This window comes from Theobroma cacao, chromosome 3, assembly GCF_053813885.1.
Source record: "Theobroma cacao isolate CCN51 chromosome 3, ASM5381388v1, whole genome shotgun sequence".
NCBI lineage: Eukaryota > Viridiplantae > Streptophyta > Magnoliopsida > Malvales > Malvaceae > Theobroma > Theobroma cacao.
This window is the reverse complement of record NC_142641.1, coordinates 41,135,311-41,152,470: the sequence shown is the minus strand read 5'-3', so window position 1 is coordinate 41,152,470 and position 17,160 is coordinate 41,135,311. Positions and strand designations below refer to the sequence as shown.

At 33.1% G+C, this 17,160-nt stretch overlaps 2 protein-coding genes across 2 annotated transcripts; one reads left to right on the top strand and one right to left on the bottom strand.

Annotated features, from left to right (window-relative positions):
• Positions 1 to 1,855: 1,855 nt before the first annotated feature.
• On the bottom strand, positions 1,856 to 3,095 carry LOC18605918 (uncharacterized). The gene has a single exon (XM_018117259.2). The coding sequence runs from the start codon at positions 3,084 to 3,086 to the stop codon at positions 2,061 to 2,063; it is 1,026 nt and encodes a 341-aa protein (XP_017972748.2). The 5' UTR covers positions 3,087 to 3,095; the 3' UTR covers positions 1,856 to 2,060.
• Positions 3,096 to 8,801: 5,706 nt separating this feature from the next.
• Positions 8,802 to 16,541, top strand: LOC18605917 (Nucleoporin autopeptidase). The gene is made up of 14 exons (XM_018118001.2): positions 8,802 to 8,991; positions 9,097 to 9,180; positions 9,470 to 9,524; positions 10,152 to 10,457; positions 10,975 to 11,526; positions 11,681 to 11,908; positions 12,007 to 12,632; positions 13,294 to 13,381; positions 13,473 to 13,515; positions 13,710 to 13,848; positions 14,025 to 14,141; positions 14,269 to 14,446; positions 14,980 to 15,021; positions 15,463 to 16,541. Exons 3-14 carry the CDS (start codon positions 9,506 to 9,508, stop codon positions 16,152 to 16,154), a joined length of 3,030 nt encoding a protein of 1,009 aa, XP_017973490.2. The 5' UTR covers positions 8,802 to 8,991; positions 9,097 to 9,180; positions 9,470 to 9,505; the 3' UTR covers positions 16,155 to 16,541.
• Positions 16,542 to 17,160: the final 619 nt, after the last annotated feature.

Sequence of the window (17,160 nt, the reverse complement as noted above, 5' to 3'; positions counted from 1 at the left end):
AATTCTGCACTTTCAAATGTATGCATTCTTCATATGCCATGGCAGCCTTAGTTATCCCAGAATCAAAAACTGAAAGTCAAAGTAGCCAATGTAATCTACAATAACATGTTGCCAGATATGCTAAACTGCGCGAGCCCATGTTAGAAATTGTGGTATTCTGCTGATTGGAGGTTCATAGGTAAAGAACATGTAGGAGATGCTTGGGGTTCCATAAACTAGGATTTTAACTACTATATTGCCATCTTAGAGCTTTCTACTGAAATTCCCTTCGTGCTCCAGCTCCCACTTTCCTTGAATTATGCAAGCATTGATATTGAGATTTGATTCCAGATGCCACGAGACAACTTTGCAATGACGAGGACCACTCGTTATGACTTTTGTACGAGTCACCACCGTATTGCCTTTCTTCCAATGGCAGCTAACATTGTCCCACCTCATCTCTTTAACTTTCTTATGCTGTGGAATAAGATTTAAAATGTTTAGGAAAAAGGCAAAGAGTTCTTGGTCCACTCATTCACGCAGACATGCTCAAGCAGCTTAGAAATCTGAAGGACGATTTTGACTAATTAGTTCCTAAAATATTGGCAAAAGTATTTTAAATTCCTTTCCTTTTCCCCCTTGTTTATGCCTCTGATTAAGGCATTCATTCCCTATTAAATTAGTAAGCTTAGTAGTGAAGAGCGTAAGGATTGCTCCTAAGCTATTGGCAAATTGTTACAGCAAAAGCAAATATGATGTACAAGATGAAGGAAATGGGTACTCAGTCTGCCAGCTATATTTACCAAAGAATTTGTTAACTGATATTGATCCTTTTGGTTTTCGAAGCTGCACCCGAGCAATCCAATTCAATTGTCTAGCATTTTACAGATTGCCCTTGCAAGATCTTGTAAGCTGTAACCAGTGTGCAGATGATGACCAACAATAGAAGCTTTTAGTCTCAAGTCAGCTACTCCAAACATACACACTTAGCTATTCCCACCGAAGAAAAGACAGAAATACGACCATATGTCGGATTAGGACAACATTTCGCGTCAAACAGTGAATAGGACTCCTTTTGCAAACGTACAACTATCCAATTAAAATTGTGTTTTAATTATCCATATCAAATGACACGCTGGTTTCCACTTTGAGACTGCATGCTGCCAAGCCATGAACTAAGAAAAAATCATTGGTAGCATCTTGTATGGAGATAGGAACAAAACCATTTTCTATGGATTTTGAGAGCAAGTTTTATTAGACAGCTTTTCACCTCTGGTTTTGGACACACTTGTGTTGTCTCACCCCAGAATTATAGTAGTTAGGAAGAACTATACAAAGGGGTCATTTTCAATTTTCTTAGTAGCATGAGCCTCAGCCCACAACCCTATCAGAATGTTCTTCATCGCATTTGGACATATTTGTCTTGCCACTTGGAATCTTAGGAATTAATGTAGTATCAATTTCATTTAATACACTTCTCCATCCCAGCATACAGCAGAGCAGAGCAGAGCCTCGTATTAGCTCAACAGATTTAACTAAGGTTTAGTTGAAAATATGCACTTAGGGTGATCAAAGCAAGTTGATATTTGTGATGAAGTTTACCGAAATATCAACCGGGTAAAATCATGTAAGTCTAAGGATGGAGTCATCCTACTCTGCCAGTGTTAATATAGCAACGTTTAGTTGTATGTAAACTAAACATTAGAGCTACAAAGTGCAAAACCTTGGCTTATAATTTGATTATTCATTCACAAGTATACATTTTATCATATTAAGGTTAAAGAAGCTCTTGTCTGCTATGAAAGAGATTTTATCAGTATTGGATAAATCATGAAGAGGATGTTATAGAATAGGGAAAATCTGTGATTAAGTAAATGCTTACGCAGTTACGCGTAATACTGAATGTAATGACTGGTACATTCTTTGTGTTTTCTCCCTGAGTATAATAGTCAAATTACAGCTTTAAAGGATTCTATGGGCACAAAGTACAGAATGATTAGTTGGTGTTGTTGTACAATTAATAATGGCAATAGAAAATGAAAGAATTGCATTAATCATGATGAATCTGTAATTCGCTGATATCAACCAAGCACGGAGGAAACATAGATGTAAGGATCCCAGGAGCCATTAGCGCCACTCCAACCGTTGTTGTCAGAGTGCACAAACTGCTGCTCTGACGGCCAAACACCTTCTGTCGTTCCATCAATTTGAGAAATTGGCATGCTCACCATGTTTGCTTTACCATTCATATTCATTTGCATCTCTATTGTGCACTGGTCCGAATATGACAAGTCCATCGTTGATTCAGTTGTCCCGGAAAGTGGCCATGTAGATGTTGCAGTTGTGCAAGTGGTGATATTAAACAAGCCATTAGGAGGGACTTGGTTCATCTGTGTGCCCCATGCCGCTTCGTATGACGGTTCATTGGACCACATCATGCTTGCAATAGACGCAGTTTGGCTTTGGCCAGGTTGATGCCATTGAACTCCAATATGACCTGCAGCCGCTTGATCATCATGTTCATGATCTTGATTTACGACAAGGTCGGGCTTGCTAAAACCGGGATTTACAGGACCCTGAACAGGGTTCATGTTTCCAATTCCTTGAGGAGCAACTGTTGTCGCTCCTGACTTTCTGCTTACGTTGCTGTTGTTATGAGGAGAGCTGGAAGCAACGCTAGGTTGCAAACCAGCACAACTAGCAGGTGATAGGACTCTGAGCCCTTTGCCATCAAGCAACTTGGCCTTGAGTGCTCCAAGAAACCCATCGGCATCACTTCCCGTCCCACAGACTTCCTCAAACGAGAAAGGCTGCATGTTATCCAAGGAGACGCGGTTGCCGCACGTACTGGATGCTGACTGGGGTAGCTCGAAGTTGGTGCGCGCATTAGCTCCACGCAAGGCCCGAGCAGCATCATCGTAGGCTCGAGCAGCCTCCTCGGCAGTATCAAAAGTTCCAAGCCAAAGCCTGACCTTCTGCAAGGAGTCCTTGATCTCAGCCACCCATCTCCCTGATGGTCTCTGCCTAACTCCCACGAATCTATGGTGTCCTCTGGATGATGACTTCTTTCTGCCACGCACTCCATTAGAACTGCTTGGAGCCCCCATATTGATCAGTTGATTTCTTCCTTTAATCGAACCTTTGAGTAGCCGAGGTTCAGGTTTCTTATAATTGTGTGTATTGAAACGGTATCTTTGGTAAACCAGCAGTCGACAACAAGAAAATGGCAAAACCTTGCTGCTTAAATCTTATAAAATATTGCGATGTCTATTGCAGGCCCAGTTGTTTACATCGACGGAATTACTAAATTACAATAGCAACCAATTAGACATTATCATGAATTATATTTTGAAACAATAAGAAGCAGACACATAACTCCATTCTGTAGACTTTAAGAAACATGGAAAATAAAAGAATCATGAGAACTTTTCTATTCCTTTGTTTAATTTGATGGCTATGTTGTAAGTTCTCCTTGTTTTGTAGCATTGTTACTAAATTGAAAACTTTTCATCATTCTCTCTATCTATCTTTCATTGTGAATCATCGTGGCTTGGTGACCACCATTTTCCTTAAAGAAGGAAGATCATACCAATCATCCTCTGTTCCTTTCCCATTCTCACCGCAAAATTTAAGGTTTTACTTTGCAAGAAGTTTGAAATGAAAAAAATATGTCATAATGTTCAAATAAGCTTTTAAATTATTTTTAAAAAATCAAATAAATCTTTATGATTATTGTTAGCCTAATTGTGATAGTTAAAATATCATCATTTTATATCTACACTGACATAGTGACATGCCATTGATACGAAAGGTGAAAAATATCACATGTTCATATTATCACATCAAATTAGCATGTCATATCATCATCAATTATAGTATATCTATAAATTATCCCATCATCAATTATGATATTTTAACATATCACTGTCACGTAATATAAAATAATAAATGATATTTTGACTAAATTAATCATTAATTATAAAGATTTATTTGACTCAAAATAAAACTATAATGGTTTATTTGGCTCAAAATAAAAATATAAGGTCTTGATTGAACGTAATAAAAGTATAAAAGCTTATTTAAATTTTCTTAAATAGTTTAAGAGCTTTTTTAGATATTAAGCCAATATATATATAATATTTTAAAAAATTCATAAATTATTCAAGAATATTCAAATAGATTTTTTTTTTTATTACATTTAATTAAATCTTTATATTTTATTTTAATTTAAATAAGTTCTTATAACTAATAGTTGATTAACTATTATTAGCTCAAATATCATTTCTTATTTTATATCACACGACGCTGACATGACATGCTGACATGTCATATTAGATTATTACATGGCATGATAACATTACTATACGACATTTTTATCCAATATAAAATGACAAGTGATATTTTAATTAATGATAGTTAATCAACCATAAATTATAAAACTTATTTGATTCAAAATAAAACTATAAATACTTGATTAAATGTAATAAAAAAATAATTTTTTAAAATTATATAAAAATTTTCGGACATTATGTCAAAAAAATAACATTAGAGATTTGTTAAGTATGGTTAGCAATCTTGTAGCTTTGATGGATGGATTAAAGCCCATAATCTCGCAACTTTAGAGACCTTTTACAAATCACTGGTCCACTTCGCTGTGAGCATTTTGGGCAACATGTATCCTCAGCCCAATTGGCCCGGAATAACTCCTAATTTCAGCCTGTGTTGTTGGTAAATATTCCAAGGTTTTACTTTTGGACGTGTGGATTTAATGTCTATCAATCTTCATCAGTTATTAATTAATCTGTTAAAAAGACAAAAAAATTTCATATATATATATATATATATATAATATTTCCATGAATAAAGTTCCAAAAGTTAACTTATTAACAATTAATTTAGTTAAACATAATCAGTTTTCAAGAGGGATATGGCTCTTAGAATTATAATAATTCTAATAGTAATCCTAATAGTTATATTAAATTATTGGCAATTTAAATTTGTTGTCAAATGAGTTATGGAATAATTCTGTCAACTATGACTAAATCCAATTTGCTGTTGTGTTTTCTTATTTTTCCTTTGGTATTGATGAAAGATATCATATTGACTCACCTTAGGGAAAGTTATCCATCACGCATTGGTGTGCATAAAAGTTAATGATGGAAAAATGATAGGAAGAGAAATTCATGATTATAAGCACTTAATGATAGTGCATGAAATAAAAATTGATGTGCCAAATCAATTAATGAAATCTTTGGTCACATGTAAAAAAAAAAATTCATAGATTTGTGATTTCTTGCTTTAATTAATGTTCTAGTGGCAATGAAACCTTGCATATTTTTTTGTTTTACTAAACCAGGAAAACGAAAAAAAAAAATTATTAATTCAACGTTTTTAAAGTCAAGCATTAGATCGATTTATGAAAAACAAATCGACATTTCCATAGGAATTGATCGAATTACCTTATAGAATCAAATTAATCAAAAATGATTAAAATTTGGTTGGTTTGATTTCATCGGTTTTCATATTTTTTTACCATTCTTTTAACTATTTTTTCAACAATTTTTTTAAGGAAAAAAGACAAATAAAACTACTCGTCTATAGCTTTAAAATTCTTTTAATAATTTTTAACAATATTTTTCAACAACTTTTTTTAAAAGAAAAAGACAAATAAAACTACTTATCTATTAATGATCACACGTATTTGCTAATGTTTGGAGCTTCCTTTTCTCTTTCCTCCTGCATTACACATACAAGTTTATTATTTTATATATCAAAGGGTTGGCAAAATATTAAAAAAAAATGAAATATTTTTTAAAAATTAAAATATTTTTTTTTCTTGTTCAATGAATTTTTTATATTTTTTGTTTTACACTAAATAAATCCTTATGACTAATAATTGATTAACTATCGTTAGTTAAATTGACATTTGTTATTTTATATTTACATAATACTGACATAACATATTGACTTGTCGTAATTAATGATAAAATTATCATATAATAATGTAATTATATCATATTAGCATGTTATGTTACCAACAATTATGCCACATTAGTTTCATATGACATAAAAAATAATAAGCATCATTTTAATTAACAAGAGTTAGTCAATCATAATAAAAATATAAATTTATTTAAATATTTATAAACAATTTAAGAAAATTTTAAAATATTTTAATTTGAAAATTTTGTACATAATTAGTATAGTGGTTTTGCACTAGCGGTGGTGGACAGCAAATTGTGCAGTGGTATAGGCCCTATAGGGTGTGACCGAGGGTGTTAAAGATAAGATTTGGGGTTTGGAGTTAAAATTAAGAATGGTAAAATTGTAAATAACATAACAATATTTATTATATATAAAATATATTTAAATAATTAAAATAATATATTATTATACCAATCTCACTAATCTAGAAAAAAAATTAAACAATCAAAATGAAATGAGTGAATCAAATTAGTTTGATTGATTTATTCGATTTGATCAACTAGTGATCTCCTCTTTATGTATTAGGACTACGAAATCTTGACATACCATATTATTGCATTTTATGAAATAAAACTATATTATTATGATGAAATAAAAAAAATCTATGACATAGTATTTGAAAAAATTATTAAATTATTTTAACAAATTAAATAAATATTTGTATTATATTTAATTAATTTATTATATTTTATTTTTAATCAAATATGTTTTTATGATTAACAAATGACAACCTATCTTGAAATAAGTGGTGTTACATGACACCGCTCACTTACAAAAAAAAATTTAGTTGTTATACTACTTATTTAGAGTTTTATATAGTTAATATATTAATAAACTTATTAATTTTTTTACAATTTTGTAAGGAGTGCAGTCAAAGATTATAAGTTAAATTTAAATTTATCAAAAAATAATTTATATATTAATATTTAAATATTATATAGAAAAAAATCCTTTTATAATTTAAGTTTTTATTAAAAAAATTCAAAACCTAAACTACTCTCTTAATCCAAAAATTCAAATCCTATATTTGAGACCTACAATAACGTTTCCTTTATTTGGTCATTAGCTGCGTTTTTCATTCTTTCACAATAATTCATCTAAACCTCAATTGTCAGTAATTTTTATTTAAGCTTCAATTGTCAGTAATTTTTATTTAAGTTTCAATTGTAAATAATTTTTAGTCCAAATTAAGTTTTTTAATACTTCAAGTTTAATTATTTTTTGACTAATTTGATAGTTTGAGACCCAAACAGAATTTAACTAATAGAAAATAATATTGTATGTCAAATAATATTTTGAAATTATAAGTCTTTATCTTTTTTATTTATTTTTGTGGATATATTGTTTGATTATTTGATTTTTATATTTAACTTTATGTGGTTTGTATATGCTTTTAATCAATGAATAAAAATTTGTCAAATTGTTAGTTGTTGAACATGATAATTTATTATGCAATATCATATTTTATTTAATTTAATATTTTAGTTTATTCTCATGAGAAATAAATATAAATCATTCAAAGGTTTTTGGATAAATAAATCATAAAAATATTTAAAATACAATAAATTGTCTCACATGATTCAAGATTTGGATAACAACAACATAATTTTACTACTAATGGTATTCAACAATTTTTAAGTAAAGTCGTGTTAAATTTAACCTAAGTACTTTCTCAGTAGATATTGAATTAATTATCATTAATCAAAATATTTTATTACTTTATATCTATATAATACTGACATAATGTTGATGTGAAGAGTGAAAATTATAATATATCATGTTAATATATTACATCAACGTTACGTTGTATAAAATGATGAATGATATTTTGATTAATATTGGTTGTTTATAATTATTTATTTTTATAGTCCATCATAAGTCAAAAGAGTTTATTTAATTTAAAATAAAATATAAAGATTTGATTTAACATAAAAAAGAATAATGGATTATTTAAAAATTTTAAAATAATTTAGAAATTTTTTAAATATTATATCAAAAACTATTTATAGTTATATTTTTTTATAGGGTGTTTATTTATTTATTAAATTTTGTTAACACAGGTGATTAATTAATGTTAATAGTAATCTTATTAAGAGCTTGTTTGACTTGTCTTTTTTTAACTTAATAATTATTATGAAGTTTTTATAAAAAATAATAATTTTTAAAATGAAGGTAAAACTATTTGATAAATTTACTTTCATAACTTTTTCTAAAGATAAACTGTATAGTAGAACATCTTATATAAGTTCTAATTTTGATTAAAATTACAGTTTTTAATAAATTACTTTTTGTTAATCACAAATTCTTTTATTCACAATGAAAAAATTTAAGTTTATTTATTTTTAAATAAAATTTTGAAAATATAAAAAGTATTTTTATATAACATAAAGTGTATAATTGATAATAAATCATAAAAAAAATATTTTTTGATAAGATAGTATTGAGATTATTTTTAATAGATAAGAAAAAAACCTTTTAAAAAGCTAACGTATTTTGTTTATAAAAACTAACGTATTTTTAAAAAAAGAGAATAACCTTTCTTAAAATTATTTTTTTAGATTTGGTTTTTAAAAATTTTTTTAAGATGTTTTTAAAATCTTATTTAGTCCAAATTTTCCTTTTAAAGATAAATAAGGTAAAAACAAATACTAAACATACAAATAAAAAAATTTTTAATCCTCTTTTTTTTTTTAAATTAATGTACTAATATATCCCCATCGTTTAATATTTCAATTACAAAAAGTTTATCACCAAATTTATTAATGTTTTAGTCTTCGAACATCTATTTTTTAGGGCTGCAAAATAACGCTACGCCCCTGCAAGGACTTAAAAACAACGCTACGCGGATCACCCGACCCTACAAACCCTCCTATTTTGCTCCATTACTGTCCTCCGTTTGGGTGTTTTCGTCATTCGGGGGGCGTCTATCTCCCTCTTTCCACCCTTTCTCCTCTGATTTCTCCGACTCAATAAACTTCCACTCTCTCTCCATCTCTTCATATTCCCGATTCAGATCGACCCCAAAAGGTTCGATTCTCCTAATTTCTCATTTATTTCTTTATTTTTTTTCTTTCGCACTCCACTGCTTCACTGATCGATAACACAGGCTGGTTCTTTCTTTTTTTTTTGTAGGTTTCGCAATTGCACGTACATATAATGGCTAGGGTTTTATTCGCGATTCATTGAAGCATTCAACACTTTCTTTTTTTTTTCCTGGTATATTCTTCTACTCTTCTCTTTGGATAATTTTCTTTTTGTTTGGAAAAAAAGAAAAGTTCAACTTCAATCGCGTTTTGCAGTTCCACTTAAGAATCGACTCTTTTGATACGCAATTAAATGGAAAAGGGGATCCAAATTTGGTTCATGCCATCATGTTAACGGCATTTAGTTTATTTCTGCAATGTTAATTCAATTTGCTCATGGATTCGGTGGAATTTATATATGCATACTTATTCTAGTTTCTCTGTTTGTTTCATTTGCTTTCTGCTTCAATTTCTTTTCTTAGTTTGGGATTACGGACCGGTGAACTATTTAAGCGAAGATGTTTGGTTCAACTAACCGTAAGTCTTCCTCTTACATTTTATTATTTCTGGTGCAAAGTTTACTGGCAATATGTGTTTTACTTGGATGATTCGATTTGTTTAGCTGATGTTTCGATGAATGTATAATGGCTTCCGTCATTCTTTGAAAACTTGAAGCTTGTGGCTAGTAGTTTTAATATACGAATTGTGTAATTCCAAATTTTTTATTGTTTTCATATTGAAGAATAGCTTAATTTTTCAACAAGCATTCTTATGTTGTATGCTGTGATATACTAAGAAAATATTTTCATTTTTTTAAGTTAATCTTTTTTTTTCTTTTTTGGCGGTTTTCTCTTCTGCATTTGTACTACAGTAAAAGTCTTATCCTGAAAGCACTGCCTTCCATGGTAACTGTTTAGTAGGTTATTCAGCTTCTAGGTTTGCTGTTAGTTATAATCTTTTAATTAGAAAAGTTGTTGTGCTTGTTATTGGTCAACTAATCGTGCTTTGTTTGTGATATATATGCTTTTAGTTGCGTTATCAGTGTTTAAATTTTGTTGTTATTTTTAACCTATATGTAGATGTCATCCTTTTTGAGAATAAATTTGTTATTGCATGTGAATCTTTTTGGAAAGTTATATTAAATGTTAGAAATTCTTCATGCAGCTTTTGGGCAATCATCAAGTAGCCCATTTGCATCCCAGTCTGTGTTTGGGCAGACCAACAATGCAAGTACCAATCCATTTGCACCTAAACCTTCCTTTGGTAGTCCAACCCCTTTTGGCTCCCAAACAGGGGGTTCAATATTTGGGGGCACTTCTACTGGAGTGTTTGGTGCAGCGCAATCTTCTTCTCCCTTTTCCTCAACAACAGCCTTTGGTGCCTCATCATCTCCAGCTTTTGGAAGTTCCATACCTGCTTTCGGATCTTCTTCTACTACTGCCTTTGGCAGTTCATCATCATCTTTTGGTGGTAAGTGTTTCTGTAGGTTTTTTCTTTTCTATTGTTACAATTTAGTTCTCCTTCATTTCATATTCTTTCTGTTCTTGTTAAATATATTAATAAAGATGATTGAAATGCCTTTTTGTTTTTTGATACTTTTTGACGCTTTATTCCTAGTGTTCTAATACATGTGGTGTAGATCATTGAGTTGGTAGACATATACATACATACGTACCTACCTATATAATCATGTTCATGTTAAAATTAATTGCAGTTTTAATTAAGTGGAGATGGAAGAAACTTAATGTTTCATCATAAGAAACATGCTTGGTTGTTTCCTTTTTCATTGATCACCAAAATATGATCTTAAATGAGAGCCATCTTTTTCCAAAAGGAGCAGCTGTTATTTCTGATAAACATTTAATTTGCAAATTTTTGGTAATCTGCTTTTAGTTATATGCATGTGTTGACTCTTTTGTCATAGCTTTGGGTCATTTGGTGTCTTTTCTTCAGTTTTAAGCTGATAACTGTTTTTTTGTTTTGATAGGATCTTCTGTTTTTGGACAGAAGCCTGCATTTGGCTTTGGGTCTACTCCCACGCAATCAAGTCCTTTTGGAAGCACAGCGCAGCAATCACAGCCTGCTTTTGGTAGTGGTATATTTGGTTCCTCCACACCTTTTGGTTCAACTCAGTCTGCATTTGGTTCCAGTACTCCTGCCTTCGGTGCAACGAGCACCCCTGCCTTCGGAGCAACAAGCACCCCTGCCTTCGGTGCCACGAGCATGCCTGCCTTCGGTGCCACGAGCACCCCTGCCTTTGGTTCAACTGGAAGTCCAGCATTTGGGAGCACTGGAACTGCCTTTGGTGTGTCGAATGCCCCGGTTTTTGGATCAGGAGGCACATTTGGAGCATCAAGCACTCCTGCTTTTGGCACTTCCAGTACTCCTGCTTTTGGTGCTTCAAGCACTCCTGCTTTTGGAGCATCTTCTACTCCTTCCTTCAGCTTTGGGTCCAGCCCAGCCTTTGCCCAATCAACATCAGCATTTGGTAGCAGTCCTTTTGGAACCACTGCATTTGGAGCCCAGAGTTCTCCTTTCGGTGAGTGATCAAATTTATATAATTAGTTATAAACTTTAAAAGCACTTATACAGTTTGCGTGAAAATGTATCTTTGCATTTGCATTCCACTTTTTGAGTACGAGGATTCTCATATATATATATATAAAATTAAATTCTATTGTGTTCTAATGCAGGAGCCCAATCTTCTGCACCAGCATTTGGAAGCACCAGCTTTGGCCAGTCACCTTTTGGGGGTCAACGTGGGGGAAGTAGGGTAGCGCCTTACACACCTACAACTGAAGCAGATAGTGGGAGTGGTACACAGCCAGCTGCAAAGTTGGAGTCAATATCAGCGATGCCTGTATACAAAGATAAAAGTCATGAGGAGCTGAGATGGGAGGATTATCAATTGGGAGATAAAGGTACCTTTATAAAATATTTCTAAAAATCTGAATGTTGATCATTCTTCTTTTCTGTGTTTTGACATTAATTACCTTGCTCTATTAATTTGAAAATTCAGGTGGACCACAGCCAGCTGCTCAGCCTTCTGGGGGGATTGGCTTTGGTGTGTCAACTGCACCAACAAGTCCTTTTATCTCTTCTTCAACATTTGGTCAAACATCTGCAAATCCTTTTTCCGGCACGAGTAACAATCCATTTAGTATAAAACCTCCATCCTTTAATAGTACAGGTTTTACAACCTCAACTACTGCATCAAATCCTTTTCAATCAACATCATCGAGCCTTTTTGGCCCAACTTCGTCAACAACACCTTCAATATTTAGTTCTTCTTCGACTCCTACATTTGGAACTGGTTCATCTCTTTTTAGTTCATCCATCACTCCTTCATTTTCAACTTCACCATCCATTTTTGGTACTGGTGCAGCTCCCACAACAACTCCAGCATTTGCTACTGGTTTAAATTTTAGCAGCAGTCAGACATCCCCTCTGTTCAATTCTACCCCAGCAATTGGGCAAACTGGCAATGCTTTTGGGCAGGTGTCATCTACCTTTGGACAGAATAGTAGTAACTTTGGTCAAACAAACATTTTCAATACACCTTCCACTGGGTTTAGTGGGAATTTGTTTTCAAGCTCTCTATCACTGGCTCCTTCTAGCAACTCAGCTGCTTTTGGCCCAACTACTGTAAGTTACTCATGAAATTTTTACGATCGTTCTTCTTTTCTTTATATTTATGCTCCTTTGCTCATTTAGTCATTTGGTTATAGAATGAAGCTATACTGTTGTTGCTTTAGTCTTCAACTTTGATCTAAGTGCTTTATTTCTGTTCATTTTCATCATGCTGTTGCAGGGATGCAGAATTATTTGCATGTATTTCTTTTATTGAATTGAGAATTCAAACTAATTGTCCACAGTTGAGCCCTGTGGTGTATGATTGACTGGGAAGAGGATTAGATAGCTGATAGGAGTAAGCTATTTGCTTCTGTATTGTTGAATTAGTAAAGAATTAAATAAGAGATTTTTGTCTTCCCAATTCAGATGCCAATCTTTTTGTTGAATGAAGAGTCATAATTGATACTCTTATCTGGATAGTTTATGCCTTCTAAAGATCAGGTTTCATGGGGACTGATTTAGCTAAATATCATGATTACTTGTTGATTGTAATGTGTTTTAAATATTTTACGAAAAATATTTATGCCTAACTTTATGAATTTTGGAGTTTTTCTAGTTTGAATTTGCAAAATAATCCTCTCTAGGTTTATGCATGAGTCTTTGTGTTAGCATGCATGCTTTTCTTACCTGTTTCTGAGCCTTAATTATGGAGTTTGACCCACTGTATTTGCAGCCCTCTTTTGCTTCACCTTTTCAGCCAGCTCCACCTGCTCAGACTAGTGGTGCTTTCAGCTTTAGCAATTTTGGTCAGACGCAATCAGGTAGGAGAACTTTCATCATAAATATTATCATTAAATCATTGAGCTTTCTTTGATGGTGCGGACTATAATGACATTGTTGCTGGCTTTGTAGGTGGTGGATCAGGCATTTTTGGTCAGAGTAATATTGGCCAATCGTATGTGTCATATCCTTTGGATTTTCCTTCTGTTTTCACTGGCACTTATATCCTTATACATTGCCTACTAGCATATGCATATCTGTTATAATTTTTCTTTGACCTTTGCACATGTGCATGTAGTCTATGGTTGTCCAAATAGTTCTATAATTTATGTTTTGGAGCTTAATCCAGCATTCTCTTCCATTTGACAGGCCTGCTACACAGAGTGCTGCTGTAGTACAACCCGTGACTATTACAAACCCATATGGAATACTCCCTGCAATGCCTCAAATGTCAATTGGTCGGGCTGGGACTGCACCATCTATTCAATATGGGATTTCTAGCATGCCTGTAACTTTCTGACCTTGCTTTAGTTACTCTGAGGCTTCAAGTTTGATCTGCTGTTTCATTTACTTGTTATAGATCATTCTCTCTCTCTTTCTCTCTCTGCATTAGTATTGCCAATGATTTTGTGCTGAATGAAAATATAGTTGTGTTAATTGGTTAACTGGTGATGAATTCATCAGGTTGTGGACAAACCTGCTCCTATTAGAATATCACCCTTATTGACTTCTCGATACCTTTCACAAAGGCGGATTAGGTTGCCTGCAAGGAAATATCGTCCTAATAATGATAGTCCAAAGGTGAGGATACTGACTCTTGTGAAAGTAGTTAATCTAATCTTCTGATTTTTAATATTATTACATTGTTACCCATATGAAGTTACAATTCTAACATGTGTTTGTTTCATTTTTTAATTGACATCTGCAGGTTCCATTTTTCAGTGATGATGAAGAGACACCCAGCACACCTAAGGCTGATGCTGTTTTTATTCCTAGGGAAAATCCAAGAGCTCTGGTCATTCGTCCCACAGAAAATTGGTCTTCAAGAGCTTCTGCAGAGAAGGCATCACCATTGAAGGATGCATCCACTCCAGTGCATGAGAATGGTAAGATTCTTTGGAGCTCATCTGCATTCCTTTGGTGAGACCAAGTGAATTTGTAAGGATGAGAGCAAGAGCTTACAGATAGGGGCAAAATTTGATTGCTATGAAGTATTTAACTTTTTTCAGGCTTTGTTTCTTCTTTCCATGTGTTACTTACCACCATTTGACAATGTAAGGTTCTCAGAGATGGTGTCAAAATGCTATTGATGCTTAAGTCCTTGTTAATAGCGTTTAATCTTTGAGAAGTCAATGGTGAGGGTACTTTTATGTAATTGGTTCCTCTTTGTAGTCTTTTGTGTTTCTGTTCCCTCTCTCTCTCTGTAACACATGCATGACACACACACAAACACCCTTGGATTATAGTCAAACTAATGAGCTAACCAAGTAATGCCGATTGGCCAAAGGAAAAATTGGTAATGCCATCTGTTGTGAGAAAGCACTTTTCTGGTCCCACTACAATATTCTTATTGCACTGAGAAAATACTGTGATTTTTTCCAGACATGATTCTGTGTTTAACTCTTTCTTTTTCATTTAGGCAAAATATCTGATGATGGCTCCAATGCTGAGGATAAAGACAGTAAGTATCCTTTACATGAAATTATAATCATCTTTTATTTCTTGTCATGCCATTTTATTAATGTTATGTTACTAAAATTGTTTCTTTAATTTAGTGTGTTATGATGTGAAAAATTGCATGGGTTATAAAACATCTGCCTTTCATGACATTGCATGGCTTGATTTAGGAACTATCTGAAGTTTTCCCTTACACTGTTTTATAACTCTCTTCTGCTAGACAGTCAGAAACAGGGGGTAGCCTGTTGTCTATTCCTTTCCTTTGGAAAGCTAAGTGTTAAAAGTAATCTTTTCTCTTTTCTGCCCATGGTGATCGTATTTGTGATAATGATTATGAGGGTACTTATCTGATTATAACTTTCAGATGAACTTAGGACCATTATAAATTGGTTTGCTGGCATTTCTGCTTCTGTTTAACTTCTTTTGATTGATATTATCATTGTAGAAAATCCAGCTGAAAATGGCATTGCGAAGGAGCGAATTCATCCTGTCAGAGGTAACCAGAAAGCTAATGGAGTCCATGATGATCATTCTGCTCAGAAAGAGGACTCGTACATGACGCTCAGTGGCCACAGAGCTGGTGAGGCTGCTATTGTGTATGAGCATGGGGCTGACATTGAGGCTCTAATGCCAAAGCTCCGGCGGTCTGATTACTATACAGAACCTCGAATCCAAGAACTTGCAGCAAAGGAAAGGGCTGAACCAGGGTATTGTCGCCGTGTTAAGGACTTTGTGGTTGGACGGCATGGTTATGGAAGCATCAAGTTCCTGGGTGAGACAGATGTGAGACGTCTTGATCTGGAGTCCCTTGTGCAGTTCAACAACCGTGAGGTGATTGTTTACATGGATGACAGTAAGAAACCTCCGGTTGGACAAGGTCTTAATAAGCCGGCAGAGGTAACACTTCTCAACATCAAATGCTTTGATAAAAAGACTGGACGCCAGTATACAGAAGGGCCAAAAGTCGAGAAATACAAGGAAATGCTTAAGAGGAAGGCCGAGGACCAAGGAGCAGAGTTTCTGTCCTATGATCCCATCAAAGGAGAATGGAAGTTCAGGGTCAATCACTTCAGCGCGTACAAGCTGGAAGACGAAGAGGAACATTACTCAGAAACGTGTGCTGTTTCAGATTGCTGATAAGATGATAGGGACACTGTTTGCTTCATGCCAAGTGTTGAAGGAAGACTTTTGTGCCTGGCCCTAGTGTTTTGTCCCCATGAAGGGTTGATTTGAATTGTACAGGAACTGCCAAATTGTGGTAATATTGTTTTTGACTTCCAGTTGTGGCATCAGAGTAACACATGAAATCTTGTGTCTTGTGGTTTCTTTATTTTCTTTCTTGCTGAGTATGGTTTTCTTTTTTTTCTTTTTGGTTTTTGTTGTTTTTGCTTTGTTAGGGTTTTAATGCCTTCGACCTGTTACTTTAGAATTGGCGTATCAATGTAATGGGAAAGTGTTGGCCAAGAGAAAGGTCGGATGGTAGTGTTTTTATATGAAAATGTTTCTTCGCTTTCAATTTTGAAATCAAGTCTCTGTTCATGTTGCAGTCAATATATTCATTTCCAGTTGGATTCTGTTATTAATTGATCTTGCCCAACTAAATTTATTTCGTAGTCTATAATAGTTAATAAAACTGATAAGGTGAAGAAAAGGATTTTAGAAGTTGTGAAAAATAAATGTCGCCTGGACTTCAACAGTTAATGTGTTTTAGACAAAATCATAGTTTAATGACTTTGAGAGAAATAAAAATAAAATTAAGAAGTAAAAAACACTAGGCTGGATTAAATTTTGATATTAAAACAAGAGTTTCTGTTAATAAATGTTCATAGATATTTCGAAAATTAGTTTTTCATGTAATAATTTGTTTTCACTGAATTCAAGAAAAAAAAACCTTAAAAAAGTTCTTTTTTTTTTTTTATAATTTATAACAATCGTTGTTTAATCTAGTCATAGGCAATTAAAAGAAAACATCAAAATATTAATTATTTATTAGTTATTGGGCAGATTAGAGACGTAACAATTAGGCCACGAAGCCCAATAAAGTTAAAAAGGTTGGGCCTCAAATGATGGTCACCTGAACACTGAAGCAGCCCACGAGTCGGCGTTCTCTGAGCGTGGAAAATGTATCTATATAATGACATCT